We start from the raw sequence: 25,597 nt of genomic DNA, 5'->3' as shown, positions 1-25,597 counted from the left end.
TCCCTGGTTTTCTGATTTGCAGTGTCAGGCCTGTTGCTTTGACAACAGCCGAATGTAGTGAATATTTCATGAAAGGGGGAGGGGAGGGGTGCACCTCCAAACTTTGACCTGGGGACTAATCTATTCAGACAAAAAGAGGTAGACTGGAGTTGAATCCTGAGACAATTGATGTGCACCATGGTCAGCTCTTTGAGAGTTCTCACATTTAAGTGTTATGTTTACAAATCACTCCTGCTTCTCTTTCAGCTTTAAAGCAGACTTTTGCATTCTTGTTAGTAAATCGTTTTTTCTTAGGCTTAGACTGTCACCAAAACTCCAAAGAGCTAAAGCAATAAAACATTTGAAGCAATTATGTTCCGAAAATTTAATTAAAATATGAATTTCAACAAGAGATTTACAAATGAAGTCATATCTCATCAAAACATACTACTTGCTTGCCATAAGAATTTGCTTTTCATCCGATGTCATTTCCTATGCACTGAATGCACTGCAGACAAACCGTTTTAATGCAAAAGAAAAACATCAAATGTCATTATGGAATCTGTGTTTAAGAATATTATAAATATCACCAAAGGTCTTTACAAATGTAAATCTTTGAGATATGACATTACTTGCCTTTTACATTACTCTTTCCATCCAAAGTAATTTTCTGTGCACTGACAGCAGGGACGGTCCCCCTGGAACAACTTAAGGTTAAGGGCCTTGCACAAGTGCACAGAGCGAGATGGTGATCCCAGTATCTCTCTGGGGCCCCTGCTACTTGCGAAATACGTAGCAGCCTGTGTGGCCCAGATCCTCAACTCTGAAGGCTTGTTCAATCACTGACACTACTTGACAGAACTTACAGATGCTGCAGAAACTCGTCCGTTGCCCATTACTGCGCAAATCGCATTATTTTGCTTCTCATCATCCATCAAAGCATAGGTGCTTTAGTCTGGCAGTGTCTCTTTGTACCTGTAATTAGTTTTGGGACAGGAGATCAAGACTATTATAACAGCATAAAGAGAGAATAAAGAGACTTTGTTTCCTTGTCATGTTTACTCAAAAACTCTGCCTAATAATAATGGCTGATAGTGACTGTATGTTCTGTGGGGTTGTACAGAAAATGCTAGTCTTGCATGTTTATGGACTAGGAGTCCTAAAGGTGTCCTAAAGAACCATTGACAGCTTTGTTCCTTGGTCTTTCCAACAGCTGTAAGGCTACCTGATTTTACTTTTGTTGTAGCTGGTAAAGAAATATATGATAGACTTGAGGTAGCCTATAGGCAGAGGCTTTCAAATACAACATCACCTGCAGGTGACTGACAATGGAGAGCAGCTGTCCAACAGCAGCCTACTGTTCAATGTCTTGATCCATCTGCAAGCTGACAGAAAGAATACGTCCCTCTAGCTATATTGCAAAAACTCAGAATTACAGTACATACTTGGGACCATGTGCACAGCCCTTTTTGACCATTTAAACACTCAAAACCTGTGAGAAATGACAATGTGAGGTTCAGCATTTGATATTTTCTTATTTGGAAACCTATATTTGCATGCATTTGAAATGCATTCTTAATACAAATTGTCCTAATAACCAAAGTCTGATCTCTCAGACATGGACATGCACGGAGGAGGGAGAGCAGTCCAGGATGAATGAGAGAAGAAGGGAGGGGAGAGAGAGAGAGAGAGAGAGAGAGAGAGGGATATGAGGGTTGTGTGCAGATGGTCAGGGCTGGTGTGGAGTCTTGCTTCGGTGGAAATCCCTGAGTGCTTAACCCCTCCTCCACTAGGGAGAGATGTGTCATGACAACAGTTCTCTCCTCTCCCTGCGGCAGATCCTTACCACTATCACCAATCCAGGCCCTAGAGGAGAAGAGCTATGTCAGTCTGCCTTCACAATACTGTTCACATCTGCCTCTGTTCAGGCTGAAGGAGTAGATAGATAGATAGATAGATAGATAGATAGATAGATAGATAGATAGATAGATAGATAGATAGATAGATAGATAGATAGATAGATTGATTGATTGATTGATTGATTGATTGATTGATTGATTGATTGATTGATTGATTGATTAAAAAAAGATGTTAAGTATATTGACCTGAATTTTGAAACAACCCTACGCTTGTCTCTTTCTCTCTAACTCACCGATGTCCTCTATTGGCTCATGACAGCCATGACACCACACCTGCTATACTAATGCAGAGCAATTCGAATTATATGTTCTTGATAAAATAAAATGTTTATAATATTACAGTTTTTCTCCATTGGTTTGGCTCATTTCTTGAAACAGAAATTACATTCTCAAAACATCATGGACAAACCTCCAAACCACTTGGCAACTGTTCACAACAGAATTGAATTTCTCATTAATTTCATCAAATTGGAAATGTCTAAGTACATGTCTCAATGTCTCAGTACACCTTTGTGTAGCTTACACTTAGCACAATTTCCAAGTGAATAGATCTTTTTGATCTAAACTGATTGATTCTCAGTCTAATGGTTGTTCGCTCCAAAACGTGTCAGCGTCATTTCATTGTATAAGTCATCACATGCATAATACCATGAATACCATATATGAATCCCTTGGAACATTTGATACATTTATTACAGCAATTGACAGTCAGGTGAAACTAGAACTTGACTAATGAAGGAGGAGTTTCACACATCTCTGATGACCAAGCACTGGCTGCATATAATTTTCATTGTTTTTTTGTTTGTGCGTTTATATTACAGTATATCATGCTGTATACATTTTCTTTTTACTCTGATGTATGGAAGTTACTTTATGTGTGTGAATGATAATGGTTACAATTTCCTTGGCAGTATGAGTGCAATGTGTGATGTCAAAACTTGGAGGCTACTCACCCTAAAATCCTATTTCTTTTTTCAGTTTTATACACAATTGTATTCTGTTAGTTAGACAAAAAACAGTACAGTAACCATTGTCAATGAAGGACTGGACTAAGACTGAAAGGTGGACATGAGGGGTATTTCAATGGTCCTCTGCCATTGTGACAAAACATCTAAAAGGCATTGTCTACAGACAGACAGACAGACAGACAGACAGACAGACAGACAGACAGACAGACAGACAGACAGACAGACAGATAGATAGATAGATAGATAGATAGATAGATAGATAGATAGATAGATAGATAGATGGATGGATGGATGGATGGATGGATGGATGGATGGATGGATGGATGTTAAGAATATTGACTTGAATTGAAAATTGAAATTGAATTGAAATAACTCAATACGTGTCTTTTTATCTCAGACTCACTAATGCCCTCTACTGGCTGATGACAGTCATGACACCACGCCTGCTATACAACTGCAGAGCAATTAGAATTGTATGCTCTTGTTAAAATAAAATAAAATGTTTATAATGTTAAATTAGGCCGACTTAAGTTTTACGATTTGATACCTAAAAGACAAAAAGTGTTGAATAACAGAATAAAATTAGACAAAAATAAAATTGTATCAAAAATATATATCAATATTATGAACTGTATATATATAAACATATATATGTTTAAATTAGTAGGCTAAGTGTACATTTGTAAATGTTGCAAACAGGCCTCCACCTACTTTTGTAGTTTTTTCGAAATAAGTTTATTTAGCAAGAAATAAATGTTCAAAATGAAATTAATTCGATTTCTTTATAATAGAATTTAAATGTGATTTTTTTTTTTTAACTGTATGCTTTAATCTAAAGTACAAACACTCCCTTTGACAGTGCACTTCACTGTTACACCAAAGGAGGGCAGTGGTTCTTCACTTTCTGATCAAACACCTGTTGCCTTTTTGTCGCGTTACAGAATACACGGAATAATGGATTTGTGTATGCATCAGTACATGGATATAGATATTCCAAAAAAACAAAAGTCTCTTCAAAGCGCACAGTGAGACAACCTCCTCTTCTTCCGTGCGGAGCATGTAAGTGTTATTATTAACATGGTTCTAGGAGGAAGAAAATGTGTTTGTGCGTGCAACAGATCTTCGGGCACATGATGAGAAGCCCATTAAAAACCCTCCAGGTCTCAAGTACGCGTTTGAAGTCATGAAATATATAATGCGAGGGTAATCTAGTGTTGCGTGCAAAGAAAATGGTCACATGTTTAAACCAAAGGCGAATACGGCAAGCCGAATTGACATTTAATCACTTGCTGGATAAAAATATTTGATATGATATCAACAATTCAATTTGGACTTGTTAAAATGCTAATTTTTGATATCAGAAATCACATTTGAACAATATTTTTTATTCTTGACATAAAAAAAAATCACTGGCAGAAATACATTTTTTGATATCATACATAACTGCATTTTCTCAAGCAGAATTTCACAATGATCTGTCATTCACTCCTAATTAAAACACAATAACAGATATTAAATTTGTAGTAGATGAAAACTTATCAGCAAAGCACTAAACAGTAAAATATTGTAAATAAAGTATATATAGGAGGTATTGCCCCAAGTGAAGGAGTTCAAGTACCTCAGAGTCTTGTTCACTAGTGAGGGGACAATGGAGCGGGAGGTTGGCCGGAGAATCGGGACAGCGGGGGCGGTATTGCACTCGCTCAATCGCACCGTTGTCACGAAAAGAGAGCTGAGCCGGAAGGCAAAGCTCTCGATCTACTGGTCAATTTTCGTTCCTACCCTCACCTATGGTCATGAAGGCTGGGTCATGACCGAAAGAACTAGGTCGCGAGTACAAGCGGCCGAAATGTGTTTCCTCAGAGGGGTGTCCGGCTTCTCCCTTAGAGATAGGGTGAGGAGCTCAGTCATCTGTGAGGAGCTCGGAGTAGAGCCGTTGCTCCTTGGCATCGAAAAGAGCCAGTTGAGGTGGTTTGTGCATCTGGTAAGGATGCCCCCAGGGCGCCTCCCTAGGGAGGTGTTTCAGGCACGTCCAGCTGGTAGGACTAGGTGGAGAGATTACATCTCCACACTGGCCTGGGAATGCCTCAGGGTCCAGTCAGAGCTAGTTAAGGTGGCTCAGGATAGGGACATTTTGGGCCCCCTGCTGGAGCTGCTGCCCCCGCGACCCGACTTCAGATAAGCGGTTGAAGATGGATGGATGGATGGATATATATATATATACAGTATCTCACAAAATTGAGTACACCCTCACTTTTTTGTAAATATTTTATTATATCTTTTCGTGTGACAATACTGAAGAAATGACACTTTGCTACAATGTAAAGTAGTGAGTCTACAGCTTGTATAACAGTGTAAATTTGCTGTCACCTCAAAATAACTCAACACACAGCCATTAATGTCTAAACCGCTGGCAACAAAAGTGAGTACACCCCTAAGTGAAAATGTCCAAATTGGGCCCAAAGTGTCAATATTTTGTGTGGCCACCATTATTTTCCAGCACTGCTTTAAACTCATAAGCTCAAGTTCTTTGGTTGACCATGGCGAGGCCTGTTCTGAGTGGAACCTGTCCTGTTAAACCGCTGTACGGTCTTGGCCACCATGCTGCAGCACAGTGTCAGGGTCTTGGCAATCTTCTTATAGCCTAGGCCATCTTTATATAGAGCAACAATTCTTTTTTTTCAGATCCTCAGAGAGTTCTTAGCCATGAGGTGCCATGTTGAACTTCCAGTGACCAGTATGAGGGAGTTTGAGAGCGATGACACCAAATTTAACACACCTGCTCCCCATTCACACCTGAGACCTTGTAACACTAACGAGTCACATGACACTGGGAAGGGAAAATGGCTAATTGGGCCCAATTTGGACATTTTCACTTAGGGGTGTACTCACTTTTGTTGCCAGCGGTTTAGACATCAATGGCAATGTGTTGAGTTATTTTGAGGGGACAGTAAATTTACACTGTTATACAAGCTGTACACTCACTACTTTACATTGTAGCAAAGTGTCATTTCATCAGTGTTGTCACATGAAAAGATTTAATCAAATATTTACAAAAATGTGAGGGGTGTACTCACTTTTGGGAGATACTGTATATATATATACACTCACCTAAAGGATTATTAGGAACACCTGTTCAATTTCTCATTAATGCAATTATCTAATCAACCAATCACATGGCAGTTGCTTCAATGCATTTAGGGGTGTGGTCCTGGTCAAGACAATCTCCTGAACTCCAAACTGAATGTCAGAATGGGAAAGAAAGGTGATTTAAGCAATTTTGAGTGTGGCATGGTTGTTGGTGCCAGACGGGCCGGTCTGAGTATTTCACAATCTGCTCAGTTACTGGGATTTTCACGCACAACCATTTCTAGGGTTTACAAAGAATGGTGTGAAAAGGGAAAAACATCCAGTATGCGGCAGTCCTGTGGGCGAAAGTGCCTTGGTGTTGCTAGAGGTCAGAGGAGAATGGGCCGACTGATTCAAGCTGATAGAAGAGCAACTTTGCCTGAAATAACCACTCGTTACAACCGAGGTATGCAGCAAAGCATTTGTAAAGCCACAACACGCACAACCTTTGACATTGGGAGTGGTGGTGGTGTAGTGGCTAAAGCACAGGGCTGTTAATCAGAAGGTCACAGGTTCTAACCCCACAGCCACCACCATTGTGTCCTTGAACAAGGCACTTAACTCCAGGTTGTTCCGGGGGGATTGTCCCTGTAATAATTGTAAGTCGCTTTGGATAAAAGCGTCTGCCAAATGCATAAATGCAAATGCAAATACCTTGAGGCGGATGGGCTACAACAGCAGAAGACCCCCGGGTACCACTCATCTCCACTACAAATAGGAAAAAGAGGCTATAATTTGCAAGAGCTCACCAAAATTGGACAGTTGAAGACTGGAAAAATGTTGCCTGGTCTGATGAGTCTCGATTTCTGTTGAGACATTCAGATGGTAGAGTCAGAATTTGGTGTATACAGAATGAGAATATGGATCCATCATGCCTTGTTACCACTGTGCAGGCTGGTGGTGGTGGTGTAATGGTGTGGGGGATGTTTTCTTGGCACACTTTAGGCCCCTTAGTGCCAATTGGGCATCGTTTAAATGCCACAGCCTACCTGAGCATTGTTTCTGACCATGTCCATCCCTTTATGGCCACCATGTACCCATCCTCTGATGGCTACTTCCAGCAGGATAATGCACCATGTCACAAAGCTCGAATCATTTCAAATTGGTTTCTTGAACATGACAATGAGTTCACTGTACTAAAATGGCCCCCACAGTCACCAGATCTCAACCCAATAGAGCATCTTTGGGATGTGGTGGAACGGGAGCTTCGTGCCCTGGATGTGCATCCCACAAATCTCCATCAACTGCAAGATGCTATCCTATCAATATGGGCCAACATTTCTAAAGAATGCTTTCAGCACCTTGTTGAATCAATGCCACGTAGAATTAAGGCAGTTCTGAAGGCTAAAGCGGGTCAAACACAGTATTAGTATGGTGTTCCTAATAATCCTTTAGGTGAGTATATATATATATATATATATATATAAATACATGGTTTCTTGTGTGAATGCATATTCCTGACAAATGAATCAGCTTGGCTTTTTCCAGTGTGTCTGCTAACCAACAGCTGTTCCCTATATGTGTACTCTCCCTATATATTCTCCCTTGTGTCTCTTGTTCATCATGAGATTGTTCAGCGTTCACTGTGTAATCTCTACCTCCTGTCACTCCGGTTTTACCTGTTTTGTGGATTATTACCTGTTGGATTTACCTGTCATGTGGATGATCACCTGTTGAATTTACCTGTCGTTTGATTCATTCCTCCATGTAGATTATTCATTTTCTCTCACCATCTGCCAGTGTCATGCTCTCCTCCGCCCTGGTATCCATCAGTCGTCATCATCAGCCTTCCCTCGGACATTCCACTCTGCAGTCTGTGCCGATTACATTCCATCACTGACACTTTCGTCTGTTTATTATCTGTTTGCCATCAATAAAAGACTGTTCACTTACCCCTCTGCATTTGAGTCCTATTCTTCATACACATTCCTGAAAGAAAAGGTTAAGTTTTGATGTCTGTAGATGTATTTCTGTTAAATTTGATATGTCAAGTATCTGGAAATGGGTTTCGGATATCAATAAATTGGAGAGCAATAAAAGATATCTAAAGCCTTATCACATAACAGATCTCAGAAATGAACACTGCCAACAATGAAAAACAAATACTGATATCCAAAATGAGAATTTTTACTAGTTGCAATTTAAATGTTGATATCAAGAATGGACATTTGAACTAGTAACAATGTAATTACTGATATTAAAATGATAATTTTTACTAGTAAGATGTGCATTGCTGATATGTGAAATTCGAATTTCAGCTAGTAAGAAATTATAGCTGAAGTGTAACTTTTTTTGTGTTCAAATGCCTTCTCCTATCCAAGCTTAATTTAAAACAGCCCGCTTTGACCTGCCCCAACAATGTCACTCAACCAATGGCATGAATTTGTTTGACCAATGGCAGACATGGGGTGTATTCAGGAAACTATTTTAAAAATAGATATTTTTGCAATTCCGTTTGGTGGCACTAGTGGCACAGAAATTGTGTACTTCCATTTTCATTTGAGATATCTGTAATTGTGTTTTAAATAGGAGTGAATGACAGATCACAGTGAAATTCTACTAGGGAAAATACAGTTACACATTTCAAGAATTAAAGGTTTTACTAGTGAAAATTAAAATTTTGACATCAAGAATTTGTATTAATGTGAGTGTAGAGCGGAGGAGGGTGGGGCCGGGCTGGAACAAAGTATGCCCAGTCCCCAATCAGCCTGATGGGGGCGCGCTAGGGATAAAGGCGGCCGGTGACGACTGTTCGAGAGAGAGAGAGAATTACAGGCAGCTGCTCTGTTTGATTATGTTTGTGTGTTTTTTGTTTATTTCTTCATTAAACTATTATTTATATTGTCAAGCTGGTTCCCATCAGGCTGATTGGGGACCGGGTGTGCATTGTGCCAGCGCGGCCCGCTCTCTTCTGCTCTACAGTGAATAATTATTACATTTTTTATATCAAGAAAGAAAGTTTTTTTAGTGTACATGTAATTACTGATATCAAAAAAGTGCAAATGTATCTGTAGTGAAAATGTAACTGTTGAAATCAACTTTTCATTTTCTTCACATGATTAAAAGTCAATTCGGCTTGCCATAGTGGCGCAGTCATTTCAACAACAGCTATTCTTTTTGTGTTTCGATTAATGATTGAATAATTGCTTTCATGATGGTTGTTATTATTACCATTTTTGAGCATTGTGCTTACATGCTGCGCAATACTGGACTGAGTGGGTGAGATTCAGTTGGCCTTGTCAAATAATTCACTGTTCCTCTTGTGCTTTTATACGGCTAGATCAAATAGAGTCCACTGAAATAACATCAAGAGAGACCTGCACACATGTATTTTTCACAAGGAAAATGTGAGGTGTGAAATCCCACCTTGAATTGATTTTATTCAGTGCACTGTGGACATTGTACTCCATTGTGTTACTTTTGCCAATGAGCAATTGGAATAGGTTCATGGTAAAGCAAGTCTTAGTTACATTTTAAGGGTTATATACAATGTACAACATGTACAGAATAATATGTCAGGTTTTCTTTCAACTGAACAGAAGCGAGACTTTTGACACAAAGTATTCTTAAAACATTTAAAAGACCTTTCAGTGACCTTTCAATAGACATTGAGGGCAATAATAGAAAGAATCAAATACCTGTCAGTCTTACAATCGAAAAGCTTTAACACACCATTCAAAGGTCATGGCATTTTTTTTTGGGCTTACACTCACTTAAGAGAGAATCTCATTTATATTAAATTTTCTTTCCCTGTCTCACTCCTTAAATACACATTTTTCTCTCTCTGATATTCATCATTTGGTTGGACAGCAAAGAACAGATATCATAAACATATAATTATCTATTCAAATTGTTTTAATTTGCTTCTTCTTCTTCTTCTTCTTCTTCTTCTGCTATATTGAATACTGTAAACGGATCAATGGAAAGGAGGAGGCGAGAACCGGCTTGACGATATAAATGATAGTTTTAATGAGAAACGTAAAACAAAGACACAAACACATATGACGGACATGTCCGTAAACGATCTCTCTCTCCCGCACGATACTCTGCAGTCGACCTTTAAACCTCAGAGGCTTGATTAGCCTAATGCGGGACCGGATGTGTATGATCACGACCCCGCCGCCCTCCGCCCTGCCACAAATACACTGCAACAACACATTATTTGATGTTTTACCTTCTTAATTTAATTATGATTTATTTATATATATTTTCAAAATATACATTAATTTCAAATGGAATGACTGCAAAAAGCTCCAAAACGTTTGGAAAATCGAGTGTTTACCCCTTTTTAACATCACCATTTCTTCTAATAGCACTCATAACGTTAATTTAAGTTTAGCAAGTTAATTTTTCACATTCATCCATTATGCAGGACTTCATCTGGGCAGTCCTTCTTGACAGTGTTGATGTATGGCTTCTGCTTTACATAGTAAAGCCTTAACCTGTATCAGTGAATGCAACTGCAAATGGTGTTGACAAATCTTTACAGAAGTATTCCCGAGCCCATGTCATGATATCTATTCCAGATGCATGACATTTTTTTTCAAGACAATGACGTCTGAGAATCAGAGATCACGCACATTCAGAACTGGTTTTCAGCAGGACAACACCACATTGTACCCAGTTTATAAGTGCATGCCTGTGTAAGCAGGGAGTGCAGGTGCTAGATTGGCCTGCCTGCAGTCCTGAGCTGTCTGCAGTTGAGAATGTGTGACACTTTATGAAGCACACAATATAGCAATGAAGGCCTCGTATAATTGTGCAGCTAAACGCCTGCATAATAGAGGAACATTCACAAGGCAAACATTAAATAATGTGTTGTTGTAGTGCTTTTATTATAGCACAGGGTGAATAGATTTTACAAATCTCTCCTTTTTGTTTTTAACAGTATATGCCATGCTGCTCCAAATGTTTTGGAATTGGGGATGTACAAATATGTAGTTTTTATCCTTAAATATTGATGTTGAAATTCATGTCCATGTAAATTTGTGAACTACAGTACTCAAACATGCACAACTAGACACAAACAGCATTCATGTCTGAATCTTTATTTAACGTTACTTTATAAATCAAGGGAGAGTTAAAGAATATCTTTCTATAAAGTGTAGCACCATATCTGAGACAAATCCAGCACTGACAGACAGAATATTTGACCTAATGTTTATTCAGCACTATTTCATAAACAGTACAGGAATACTCTGAGACATAAAACAATGAACATTATTAAGACAGGTGAGAAACACCACAGAATAACTTACCATGAAAATCAGCTGAATAAACCCATCTCACTCTTTCAAACTTCCTTTCCTTGTTTCTCATCTCACATTTTCCCTTTTGCACTTTCAGGTTTCCCTCTTTTTTTGCTCCCAGTGACTTTTTGTCCTAGATTTCTGCATGTCTGTTATTTAAATATTAATCCTATCCCTGGGTAATTACGTGAGGCCTTTCTAAAATAACAAAACATTGCACATCTAATGACGCAGACAACATTTACAAAGCTGTTTTAACACATAATGTGTAATATAGTGCAACAACTAAGGGCGAACAATCTAAGATTCATATATGCTTAGAATCTATTCCCTAGTCCACAAAACTGAATTTGTATTCATTGTTAAATTGTTTTAAGGAGCGTTTCTAATTAAAAGCAAAATCATTTCTCAAATCAAATGTTATATTAGTAAATGTTTGGAATGTTAACAGGTCATCCTTTTTATGTTGGTCAAATAAAGAATTCTATATACAGAGTTCTTGATACATACACAAATACACTGACATAACTGAGGCTAAACATTGATTTAAAAAAACAAAACATGAAAAGACTCTGTAGGGACTAATGTGATGCATCAAAAGCTAAATAGCACACATGCAACCCATTGTGTAAGACAGACTGTATCTACATCTGAGACAAGTAGGCCAAACTTAGGTCAAAATTTAGGATTTATGGAAATGATCTCTACTTTAAACTAATTTTTTTGTTTAAAGGTTCAAACAATTGGGAAATTCTGTTTTATCACTACACCATTAAAGAGAACATTTCAGCCAAACCTTTTGGTTACTCTGCATTTTTTAAGGATTATAATCTCTTTCACTCTAAGAACATTTTCAGATTGGTCACTTCTGCTGTATTTAGAAGGGAGACGATCGATATAACTGTTAGATTTTCTTTTGCATCACTAGACCATTGACAAAGATTGCAGAAGTTTTACACACATACAGTCAACACGTGCTTATGACACCCAACATGCATTTAAAGACAGATACTTGGATTGTATCTTTATCTAGGAAGCGAAGATGGCCAATGTTAGTCTATTAAACTCGCAGCGGCTTGTGAATCTGTACTGCAGAGATCCTCCCTCTCCTGTTTTCGCTCTTCATCTTTTACACTCTCTTCCATTTTGGTGTTTTTCTGGTCAGAGAAGGGCTCAGAAGATGGTGCTCCAGCGTTTGGGTGGAGAGCGGGATCGGCTTTCTCCCTGAGAATGGAGATAAAACCAGCAGGATGATTTCAGCTGTGAAGCATGAGACTTTTCCAACATTGGTGTTGGATACAGGAATTTACTCTACCAGTCAAAAGGGTGGACACACCTACACATTTAAAAGACTAACGGTAATAAAAATGATGAAATATTACAAATGAAAATATTGGAATTATGCAGTAAAAAAAATAAAAATAAAAACGAAACAAATCAAAACTCTCAGCCCATTTTGCCTAGATTACAGCTCTGAACACTCCCATTCCCTCAACCATTGAAGGAGTTCCCACATACTGTATGCTGGACACTTGTTGGTTTTTTGTTAAATAAAAAAGTTATTTTGGAAAGAAACTAGGAATGTCATAAAATATTGATACATAGATTATTGATCTGCATGTTATTTTCTCAATATGTTTTTGAGGCATCGATATAAACATTAGCCGACACAGTGCTTTCCCAATTCACAGTCAGTTGGCCTTCCATTTAATGTAGTCTGGCTTAATAGCTTTGGGAGACTACAAGGGGGTGATATAACATTTACTGTACTTAAAGGTTTTGTTTACCCAAAAAAGAAAATTCTCTCATCATTTACTCACTCTCATGCCATCCCAGATGTGTATGACTTTCTTTCTTCTGTTGAACATAAACAAAGATTTTTAGAAGAATATCTTAGCTCTGTAGGTCCATATAATGCAAGTGGAAACTTTAAAGATCCAAAAAGCACAGACAATTGTAGTAAAAGCAATCCATTCAACTCCAGTGGTTAAATTAATGTAATCTAAAGCAATACGATGGGTGTGAAACAGATCAATATTTAAGTTCTTATCAATATAACTGTTTACTTCCGGTCACTCTCCGATGCGTGTTCACAACGGGACTCGTTCCTTCCATCTCTCACATAACGTAAGAAAGTTGGCATGTTCACACGAGATGTTCACTGTCGTCATACAACCAAAAGTGCAGCTCAATTTGTTTACAAGAGAATGCGGTTCACAATCTTCATTGGTTTTGCTTTCATTTGAACATGCCAGTGTGTTTGCATCACTCGAGAGGCAGAGGGAACCGAGTCCCATTGTGAACATGCATCGGAGAGCGACTGAAGTAAATAATTATAGTCAAAAGGACTTAAATATTGATGTGTTTCTCACCCAAAGTGATTGTATCGCTTTAGAAGACATTAAATTAACCACTGGATGTGTATGGATTGCTTTTACTACGATTGTCTGTGCTTTCTAGAGCTATAAAGTGCTAATCACCATCCACTTGCATTGTATGGACCTACAGAGCTGAAATATTCTTCTAAAAAACGTAATTTGTGTTCTGCTGAAGAAGAAAAGTCATACACATCAGGGATTGCATGAGGGTGAGTAAATGAGAGAATTTTCATTTTTGGGTTAACGAACCCTTTAATACTGAGTTATCATCACCTCTGTCACCGAAGTACAGGTCTCTGCGGAACAATAATGGGTGTTTCCCAATCTGTGGGTGATTTTAAACTGGGATGGGAGTTTTTCAATTATCCAGTGAAAGTAGGGAATCTCAATGTAGTAGGCAAATCATGTATAGCAGTTGATAAAAGCCCATCCCGGTTTGAAAATGCCCACTGAGTGGGAAACACCCATTTTGTTCTGCAGAGACACAAGTCTTCTGTCACCCCTATATTTGTACAGCTATTGTTTCACATTGTGTTTCTTTGTGGTTAATGGTATAGCGGATAAACAAATGGGAACGTTTTTGGGGGAAGGGTAAGAGAAGTGAAGATATAAAACAAATAAGAGGAAATTAAATTGAAGTTAAGTTACCCTGCCACTCACATTTTACTAATGTTGAGTGGAGAAATACATATAAAGAGACAAAGACTTGTGCGTATGCAGCATGAGAAGGGCATCGCTCTTAAAACCGACTGTTGGACTTCACAAGCTACCAACAAATATTGGTAAGCTCTTTGTAGTAGATTTAATGGCTTGATGCAGCAATGAGTAGGACTATTTTTATATAATAAAAATAATAATAAAAAGCCAATATAGATCGATAATTATTATGATTTTTTTTAATTATGGATGCATGAAAAAGCCTTCGAAAACCAGTAACAAAGCACAAGCCTTTAGATCAACAGGTATTTAGCTCATGAGAAACATGAGAATTCAGTCAAGTGTGTCCAGATTTATGACTGGTAGTGGATCCAGTGCATAGCTTAACAATATATGCAAAGATTATAATCAACATTGCATCAACATTAGCTCTAAAACGTATTACAAAATAATAAATGCTGAAGCTTGCACACAATAGCATCAGCAGTTTTCAGATGGTATGACCTGTATATGATTAATGTACTTTATAAACAAAAAAATGACAATGGTGTTACTTTCATGGGTATATGACCCATCCATGACAAGCTATTCTATATTCCTAAAAGAGTGATCTGGAGCACTCAGCATTCTAGATATACAGCACAATGGGAGTGGAAAGCCAGCTTGATTTGACTGAGTCCTCTGTGCGGAGAGATTGTCACGCATAAAGAGCAAAAGGGAGAAAAGGAAATTAGTCAAGAGAGCAGATGATTTGAGCTAACTGTGGATCATGTGTCATCCTTCTTGGGATGTCTGATTTATAAACTGATCAGAACTGTAGGCATTTTGAAGTACTGTATACATCATACACATGCAAATATATACTGTATACAACGAGTCTCAATTGAAGTTAAATAGAAATCAATCAATCAAATATCTAAATTACTTTCACAAGCAGGTGAAATTCCTAACTCCATTGAAATTCAAATGTTATTGAGAATCAATAAAAGCGTGACGCATTTTCAAATTATGAATAGTTTATGCCCTGCACCTGGCGAAATTTAAAAATGCTAATGTTATGAAGCTCTCAACAACTAATTGAATATGAGCGAGGTTAGGGCACATGGTAAGACTCATCTTTCGCTGCAGAATTGATACAAATGCAATGGGCCTTTTCCTTAATCAAAATACATATTGATTTTGAGAACCTTAAGCACATAAAAGACCCTTAATGACAACTGAAAGAGTGCACAGCACTCACTGATGTACAATGATGACAGAATATGGTGCCATTACTGTGGTGAGAGACAGATTTCTTTGGTCCTACATAGTGAGGTTCACTCTAGATCAGATACAGTAGCAGTCAATGGTCTTATCAAAGACATACTGTAAGCCTTTTTTTTAATGTATGTCTCGTCAGGGCCAGAGAGGTAGTTCTAGATGGTTTGTGAGAAGTCAATTATGCTATATACTTTTAACGAACCTTTTTTAATAGCTTTAATTACATCTTGATGTTGAAATTGCTTTCATTGTAGGCTTTTGCATAAGGGCGCACGCATCAAGCAACTGTAATTGCACTTGAGTAAGTATAACCTCCTTGAAGTAATTTTTAAATAGAGCTTTTCAAAGACTTGGTTTGTGTATGTCTTCTCAGACAGTCTTAAACTGATATCTTTGTCTGCCCTCTTAAGTACTGCTTCTTTATAGCTCACCAAGTTGAAGATTCTGGAGAGTGTATTCTGTTCCCTTCTACGTCTGTGGGGTGATCTAATGTTCTCCGTGCCACGCGGTGATGAGGAAGCCTAGAAGACATAGTTTATGAACATACAGCTAATTCATCTGTCTTCAATTATGCATGTGCATATAGCAATGTTCTGTTTGACATGCATCATGTGAGTTTATCACAGTATGTGTCTACCATGCACATTATATTGTGCTCTATAACCACATTTATAATGGTTTAATTATAAATAATTACTTAATACGCAGAGACAACTAAGTCAGCCATTTATTGGTTAAGATCCCTGAAAGATTAGATGTGATCAAAACAATGATCTATTATCAGCACAAACTCTACACCCTTGACCTCTATGGAAGGTTTACAAATGCTGTAAACTTCAGTGAACATTTGTGGAACACTGCTGTTCATAAATATGTTCCTATGTTCATAATGTTGCACTTTGGAGTTTTTTGTTGGGGTTTCGTTGTTTTACATTTGATTGTGTTTGTTGATTGGTGATGCAGCAGTGCATTTCTGCACCAATGTCTCCAAAAGAAGAGTGCAAAAAGAGAAATTAAGTTGCGTAGTCCTCTCTTAAAAGGGCACATAAAGCAGTGTAACACAGATAATCTTAAATGTTTTTAACATACCTAGGACTTTGGGATAGGCTAATTTAGAGACAGCAAGATTGCAGCACTGGAGCATAATTGTAACAACTTTCTCCAAAAATCATCAAACTAGCTATGCAGGCCAAGAACGTATTTTTCAGTTTAATAAGTTGCTTATCCATAACCATCTTCATCCAATGCGGCTCTCCTGCTTTTTGCACACACATTTACAGTACACATTGTTCTGTGGAGTTAAACAACAAAGGGGTGCTGGTGAGTCTGTGATTCAAGACCTAAGGATTTTGATCAACAACAGGAAAGAAGGGGAAAATGGTTTGGAGTATTGGTTTAGGGGGGAGTGAGCACTGTTTGAAGACCCCTAGAGAGAAAGCTGCATTACCGTCTGCGACTCAGAAAAAGTCTTGCAGTCTCAAAGTCATCAAGAAGCAGAGAGTCACTCTGGTTGAAGGGAAAATTCCATCAAAAAAGAAACAGCTCAATAGTCAAGGCAAAAATTCAAAAAGGAAGGAAGGAAGGAATGAGAAAGGACAGGAAGGTAGGAAGAAATAAAACTAAGGAAGGAAGGAAGAAAGAAAGAAAGGAAGGAAGGAAGGAAGGAAGGAAGGAAGGAAGGAAGGAAGGAAGGAAGGAAAGAAAGAAAGACATAAAGGTAGGGAGGTAAAGGAATAAAAATGGAAAGAAAGAAAGAAAAATGGAAGACAAAGGTAGGAAGGTAAAGGAAGGAAAAAGGAAAGAAAGAAAGAAAAGAAAGAAAGAAAGAAAGGAAGAGAAGTAAAGGAAGGAAGGAAAAGACAATAAAGGGAGGAAAAGGAAGGAAGGAAAGAACAAACAAAAGGAAAGAAAGAAAGAAAGATGGAAAACGGAAAGAAGAAAGAAAGAATAACAAAAGGAGGTGAAAACAATCAATAGTATGAACTTTAATAATCTTCTAATTATTTCAGTACCTCAGATCACTCTATTATGCAGTACAGCACAGCTAAAGCTGCTGAAGATGTATGATGTCTTAAGTCATGCATGCTTCATGCATCATAATGATATTTGTTGCATAACAATGTGGTTAAACCACAATGCAATAATGCTTCATAAAATTATCAAAAGAAACTGAGAGTGGGGTTAAATTCACCTCAAGGAAACTCTCTCAACCTACACATGTGCCTCAAGAATCATCCAACATGTTAAAGAGAAGATTGCGGAAAGCACAGCAAAAGATTCAGCAGCTGCAATTACTGAGCAATGCATTGGTTAATTCACAAAGAGAGAACAAATAAGTAGCATGGCAGATCTATTAGAAACAAGACAGGACGACTCCCTGCAATTAGCCAATCAAATCTGTTTATGAGGGTGTCTGTGAATGCAAACATGTATCACTCCAAAGCTGAGTGACATACCAGGCCCAATAGTTCTCTCCACTGCACATGAAAAAGAAAAATGTAGAATGATTACATTTTACTATAGATGAAATTCTAATTGTATTACTGGATAAAAGAGAGCAGAGAAAATGAGCATGGGTCAAATCTATTCTACCTGCTAGGAAAATATGGTATTGTTCATATATTGTGTTGGTGGTAACCTTGTGGATAATAGAGATAATAGTGGTCTAACAAAGTGTTACAAATATCACAGTCTTGCTCTATTACCATTTATCCCTCAAGCAAAGCATTTCACCCCTGAGTGCTCAAAAGGGACTGCCACTGCAGTTAGTACTGTGTAGTTTAAGTCACATTGGATGAAGAATTTTCTTGAAATAACTACAATGTACAGCGGAGTACAAAAGTCTGAGACTACTAGTGAAAATGTTTCTACTTGGCATGATGATCCCTGTTATCCAAGAGCATCGTGTGTTTTTCAAAAGCAAAGAAATCTGACCTTCTGCACAAAGGAGTTAACATGGCCAGTGTCACAAGTTTGCTTACATTTGACTAGTGTCCTTGAATTAATGAAGAATCATAAATATTTCTTCATTTTACATCATAACTTTTCTCTATTTGAAATTTGTTTTTTTATCAGAACCCCAATTTGATCTCAGATTTTTGGTCCCTGCTGCAACATAGCATGAGCATTTTTAGCAATGGTTTTAGAAGTATGGCAGTGGACATATGATGTCAGACTTACCCTTGACTTGGGACGAGGAGAGGACACCTTCAAGGAAACAAATCACGATTTTAATCCTGAGTCAGGGTACATTTTAAGTACTCAAGTATTTTTAGAGGCCTGAGTCTGCAAATGGGTAATTGCATTATCCAGTGAAATACAAATAGGATAAGCAATCCTTGGACAAAGACTTTACACTTTTAATAGGGAGAGGTGGTTACTGTGGTCTTTCTTTGGATGTAGTTCGGATTCCTTGAACTTCAGACGAATAATGAAGGCAGAGACTATATCTTTAAATGATCAAGCCAGCAGAACTGAGGAACGACAGAAAACCATTTTTTTAATTCAGGGCACGAGTTATAAGGAACCGTTAACAATCTAATCTATTTTCAACAGTAATAAAAAGAATAATAATAAAATAGTGTAAGTCTTTATAGTGCTTTAAAAACTCGTAAAGAGTTGAGGGCATGTCACGTCATGAGCACGTGACTTGAAGAAGATGAAGAAAAATGACTTTGATTTTCTGACTTTTATCTAAAACAGTGACTTTCAAAGAGTTACGCATCCTTTAACAGTTAGAACAGAAAATCTAACACTAGTGATGTACAGTAAGCGAGTGTAATGTTGTTTGTCTGACAGACAAACGAGTCTCGGCTATTGTAGCAGTGAAAACATGGACTGCATGTTGAACATGACGACAACTTTGGCCTGCGAACTTGGTCTCCAAATGGACATAAGAAATAAATGAGTGTGTTAACATGCATAACAATACGCTGAAAATGTTAAATAAGCTCATTCAAAAAAAACAAGAAGACAAAAATAAATTAATTTACATCACATTTAAAATGATCACTTTTTTTCCCGGTTTTGACGTAAAAACGTATACGGACATGCGCAAAGCAGCCAAAAAACCTTGGTGTTTACATAGCTAAATCAGGTTTCTCTCTCTCTCTCTCTCTCTCTCTCTCTCTCTCTCTCTCTCTCTCAGATAAAGTGATTTTTATAAAATAAGGCTTTGTTGTTTTCTTTTCTTTCTTTTAATACTATTTGGTCCAATATGTTGGATGTGACAGTGTTTTCCTGTGGCTCAGACAGGTAACAAGCTCTTGGATCAGCAAGAGCTAAATGAGGATACATAGAGGTGTGAAAACATAATTCTCATGTTTTGCGATGGATTGGGGTTTTTTTATTTATTTTTTTCTGTTGTTTTTTTCTTCACGTGCCCCTTTGAAGTTTTGGGCTTGTAAAAATCCATGCCAACACACGTGGATACTTACGAAGCTCCTGAAGAAATGCACCACAGGGTTGACATCTCCGCGACGACGGGTGGAAGAGTGCTGGGGTCTCTGTGGAGAGGAGGACAGGTGACCACGAAATGAACCCTTCAAAAAATGGAAAATATATGTCCAGACTAAAGCCACAATATGTACTAAATGTAATTATTAGAGAATCTAACAGATTACCTTCGATTTGTAATCCAGTGAAACAAATTCTGTTTAATTAATCTATTAAAGACTAAAAATATGACGTATAGTTTAAGTAACACTTATGTGACTCTTTATGTACAGGTTAATGTTTAAATTATCCTACAAATAAAACGTTTGTTAATTAACACGCAACAAGGAGGCATGAGTGTAAATAGATTAAGTGACTCCTAAAGGCAGTCTGAAAGGGACAGTTGACCCACAATTTTTAGTCATGTGCATGACTTTCTATCTTCTGCGGCTTTTAGAAAATTATTATGTCAGCTCTGTAGGTCCTCACAATGCAAGTGAATGGGTACCAATATTTTGAAGCTTCTAAAGCACAAAGGCAAGATGAAAATCAATTTGACTCCAGTGGTTAAATCCATGTGTTCAGTGATTTAATTGGTTTTAAAAAATGTTGACAGTTTTAGCAAGTTACTGTTAATTCTCCTCCCTGCCCTGTAGGTGGCGATATGCACAAATAATTCAAATCACCAAAAGCAATAGAAGAAGAATGTAAAAGTGAAAGTGGAGATTGACTGTAAAGAAGGACTTAAAAATGTCTCTGTTTCTCACCCACACATATAATATTGCTTCTGATGAAATGGATTTAACCACTAGAGTCTTGTGGATTATTTCTATAATGCCTTCATGCACATTTTGGAGTTTTAAATGTTTGGAACCCATTCATCTGCAGAAATTGTTCTAAAGTCATAGGCATCTGGGATGGCATGAGGGTGAGTAATGATGAGAGAATTTTCATTTTTGGGTGAACTATCCATTTAATACTGTGAGAATTTTCTTTTTTTAAAAATGGACAGTTTTAGCATGATTTTTTTCATAATTGATACTTAGAAGGTAGAAAATAAAATCTCTTCAACTTTCTCATTAGACAAAAAAAAAACTGTTGAAGAATACTCTGCATATCTGTAATATGACTTGAAATGTTATATTACACAATGGTAGTACATATCAATATAAAATGTTCTGAGAATAAAAACGAACACCTGGCTGAGTCCAAAAGTGCAATCATATTATACAAATTATATTTTGCATGCTATTTTATAGATTGGTAGATCTTTTATAGCTTGGTGCCCTCTCCAAAAATAATTTATATCAAGTCAATCTCAGACACTACTGCAAAGAGCATGAATATAGGAGAGTATGATTAACAGTGAATATCATATCAGTAAATACCATGCATTTTTAATGCAATTAATGTTATCCATTCCTTCTGCTGTGTTTAAGCAATAGAATTATATTGAGAATATTTAAGTAATTCTAAAAAGGAGGTAAATGATTCAAATAAGAAAGATAGCTAGCAGCCCAGATCATTTTCACAGAACAATGATTCAATCAAGATCCTTTCTAGACCACTGTTCACCAATATCTGGAGCATTTTCCTTTCACTTATTAACAATGATCAAACCAAAGTCACCAAAAAGTGATCAAAGTTGTTTGAGAAACCTGTACAAATAAATGCTGCTTAATCAAATCAAGTTTGCTTCTTGATGACTTACCTTTCCCTTTCTCTTTTTGTCTCCCCCAAAGAACCTGCCAATCTTATCCAGAAGACCCGGGGCCCTCTTCTTCCTGCCCAGCCCGAAGGCACTTTGTCCAGAGGTGCTTGCAGTGGCCATTCTAGGTGTTTATCTGTTTTGGGTCTACAGTCTGGACGGCCCGCGAATGTCCTTCTTCACTCAATCCAAAGTCCGCTCTGTGGACACTCTGCAAAGCTTCTCGATAGTCTTCGGTGCTTCTAAGGAAGAAGGGCTGGCCTTTGAAGGTGTCGTCCCCTCTATCATATGGCATCACTTGAGATGAGGTGGGTCTGCAATAGCGTCAGTGACTCTGGGCTGGTGCCAGGTATTGTTTAGAGCCCTGTGTGCCCGCCGAGGGTGTCACTACCCTGCTCTCTGATAAAAGGAGAAGCTATTGTTCTAGTCCACATCTGCCACAACTTGGTGTGAGCATAACAAGGCCTGTCTATGAGAGAGAACCAGAGCGCAATGCAGAACGGCTTTCAGCACAATTAAACCATTGTTATAATGACTCATGTTGATCATACAAATAGTTTACATTGAGATATGACATATGGCATGTCATAGCATACAAGATATGTAATTGTTGAGGTCGAGACAAACATTGTCATATTTAGTTTGTATTGTGGAGCATTTCAGTCTTCAGAGGTTTAAAGTACATACAGAGCCACACCCTGATGTTGTCATGATACAGTTGAAGGAACACGCCTTCCTTATTTCATTGATACATTTTATTTCAATGAACTAATTGAATGAACCAATTCTTGGCTTGAATTCTTTAAGTAAGCATCCTAACTTTGTATTCCCAAATAAACACCCTATTTTTCATTTGCTCTCTTGCTCTGCTTCCTACATATCTTGAAATATCCAAAAGTTAATTAATTCATTTTCAATGACTTTGTGATTCATTAACCAACCGCTGTGTGTAATTCCCAGAATGGTGCCCCTCATGCTTTTCAGAGAAATGTTATAAACACACAGGCAAATCTGTCTCTGTTGAGGGTAAAGTGCTGCTAAAATCTTGTTGGCTTTAGCATGTTGGGCCTTTTTACCCCCTCTTTTTTAAACAATTGAGAGTTGTTTGTTCAGTGCGTTTGACCTAAAAACAAAGACAACAGTGTTTCTCAGGCTTTGGATAAAAAAATATGTTGTTTATAATTTATACACTCATTCATCTTTAAATTTTATATTCTTTTTTTTATCAAGGTTGTATACTAACTATCCGTGGCCAAAATGTAAAAGTTGGATTATTTAAACAAAGGCTTTTCCTTTGGTTGTGTTCACCCAGCTGTGAGGCTGTTATATGCTCGGTCTGCTTTCATCAAGTTCATTAGAAAAGAAAATTCATTCAAAACAGAATATTACTGAACAAGCATGCAAAATATAAAAATAATGATGCATGTACTGAATAGCCAACTTCAAAAGAACAATCTGCAATGAGGCCACAGAGATTGTAAAGATATCTCAACCCACATCTGATCTGTCTTCCACACAATGCCTGCATTTATGTATATAAAATGATTTCATATGATTTCAAATGGAGAACTTGAATGGATGTAAATGTATCCAATGTATTTTAAAGTAATAAGTTCAAATGTTTCCACCAATTGCTCCTTTCTTCCATAGTATTAAGTGTCCTTATTAAGAAATGATCATATAGAATGTATTGAGCGTAATACATTTTACATGGACATTTAGTCATTTTGCAGACGTTTTTATCCAAAGTGACTTACAACTGAGAAACATAACAAGGAATTTTTCATGCAAATGTCAACAAAATCTGCAGTATCGAACTGCCTAGTTCCAAGAGGAGTTAGAGTAATATAGACATTTCTAAAATTTTATGTACAATTTTCATATTTTTGGATGACATTTCAGCTATCAACTAATTTCTAACTAATGATCTGTTATATAATGTAGTAATGTCAGTTAATGGTCTTAATGAACGTTATAATAAAGTGTAATTGACAAAATCTAAGAAAAATAGATTTTATTTTATTATTATTTTTAGTTTTTTTAAATCTGGCTCAAAGGAATATTCCAGGTTCAATTCAAGTTAAGCTCCATCGACAGTATTTGTGAAAAGTTTTATTTTGACTGGCCCCTGCTTTTCTTTTTTTTAAAAAGGAAAATATTAAGGTGATTAAGGCACTTACAATGGAAGTGAATGGGAGCCCATTTCTGAACGTTAAAATACTCACTTCTTCAGAAGTATAGCCACAAGACATAAATAGTATGTGTGATAAAATTACTTCCCAAGCTTTTCTGTGTGAAGTTATAGCCAATTTTGCAACTTCATTGCCATGACGATGTAATGTCAACAAACCCTTAAATGACTGCAAAAATTTGAATTTAAACAACTTTACAGCTCAAATAATACATGAGTTTTAACAGAAGAATTAATGTAACTGCTATTATAAAATTACAACTTCACTTTCTCACTGTAACCTCCATTTTTGCTTTTTAAAGAAAAGAAGGGATGAGTCTCAATTATTTTTTGTGGTAATCAAAATTGTGCCACAAATGCTGTCAATTGAGCTTAAATTGCATTGAACCCAGAATATTCCTTTAATGCATAGTATTGCACCAAACATCACTGCTCAACCAACAACAGTGTTTTGCAAGTTAAATATGTAAAACATGGTAAAGTACATTCTTCCTAGTGATGGACAAGGTCTGTTTTAATATAATTCAAATATTTCCTGATTTTGGTGAGGGGCCCATCAAGAACATTTTCCACCATCCCTGTTGTTAGTGATAAGCATGCATGGTCGGAATCAAACACAACCAAATTTGTAGATACTGTACGTTTTCATTAAAATGTCCTAGTGAAGTTAAACATCAAAACATGCTCTCCAAAATGTTTTCCTATGCACATTTTCATCTAAGTTAGCCTGGCCTCTCTGTCTCAATTTGTAGCAAACTCTTAAGTCTCTATAAACAGAGTTTGAAGATTGTTGTTCACTCTGTCCAGTCCACAGAAGCTCATCTGTTGGCTTTTGGGCTGGTTATCTATGAACCGCCCACTGCTCTGTAAGAGCTCAGTTGCTGGAATGCAGTGAGTGGGAAAGTTGCACTGCAAGTGCCCTTGTGTTGAAGATGAGAAGCTTTGTTGACCAGAAAGGGGTGAGAGTTACACATGGGCAAACAATGAAATCTTTGGTGTGAGCTTGTGGGGAACAAACATGGGAGAAAAACCAAAACAACGAGAGGTATGCAGATCATGACTTAAACGCCCACACAGTATCTGAGAATAATTTCACAACCTGCTTTGGGCACTTGAAAGCTCTGGTTCAGCTACCACTAATTTCACTCGCTTAAGAGAAGTACCTTCTGTTTCCGATTGAAACCTTGGCAGATAGCACTGTGTGTAGGTTTAATGGTTGCTTTCTCGATAGTCACTTAATTATCTCTGTGGTTGATCTTCACAGATTGAGACCAATGACTTAAAATCCATGTGGTGGTTAGCAAGTGGTACCCAACAATACTCTGGATGACCAAGATGGAGATATTGGTTCCCTGGAGAGCATCTTTAGTACTATCTATCTCCTCTATCTCATAGGCTATACAGATTTGTAATTGCTTTAAGATGCACTCAGTATTGTTTTTTTAATATGTCATCTTGGGCTTGCACTGTCACTTAGGAGTTTAGATCCAGCATCATTTAAAAGCAGCAGTTTTTAGTTAGTGATACCTTTGTAGAAATGTACTATTCACAGTCAGCCAGGATTCATTTAACACCTGAGTGAAATTGTCCAATAACAGGGTAGGTACTAAGATTAAGCAAGTATTATTCTGCTGTTCATGTGATCTAACATGGCCGCCCCCATGAGGGGACCTCTCCATTTAGAATAAAACAGCTTTTATGAGGCTGTTGATATTACTGCAGTCT

The 25,597-nt window shown here is 37.4% G+C and overlaps 1 protein-coding gene across 4 annotated transcripts; it reads right to left on the bottom strand.

The window, feature by feature from the left end:
• Positions 1-11,141: 11,141 nt before the first annotated feature.
• Positions 11,142-21,941, bottom strand: LOC127650952 (myelin basic protein-like). Of its 4 annotated transcripts, none has more exons than XM_052136624.1 (5): positions 21,685-21,941; positions 19,976-20,080; positions 18,720-18,746; positions 15,971-16,060; positions 11,142-12,468 (listed from the first exon to the last, which is right to left on the bottom strand). In XM_052136624.1, exons 1-5 carry the CDS (start codon positions 21,802-21,804, stop codon positions 12,418-12,420), a joined length of 393 nt encoding a protein of 130 aa, XP_051992584.1. In that variant the 5' UTR covers positions 21,805-21,941; the 3' UTR covers positions 11,142-12,417. The 4 variants fall into 4 exon arrangements, with proteins under 4 accessions (XP_051992584.1, XP_051992585.1, XP_051992586.1 ...); XM_052136625.1 differs by having other exon boundaries at positions 19,976-20,044; positions 21,685-21,938; XM_052136626.1 differs by lacking the exon at positions 15,971-16,060 and adding an exon at positions 17,996-18,016 and having other exon boundaries at positions 21,685-21,936.
• Positions 21,942-25,597: the final 3,656 nt, after the last annotated feature.

Source organism: Xyrauchen texanus, chromosome 10 (genome assembly GCF_025860055.1).
Source record: "Xyrauchen texanus isolate HMW12.3.18 chromosome 10, RBS_HiC_50CHRs, whole genome shotgun sequence".
NCBI classification, from domain to species: domain Eukaryota; kingdom Metazoa; phylum Chordata; class Actinopteri; order Cypriniformes; family Catostomidae; genus Xyrauchen; species Xyrauchen texanus.
This window is presented reverse-complemented; position numbering and strand designations above follow the sequence as displayed.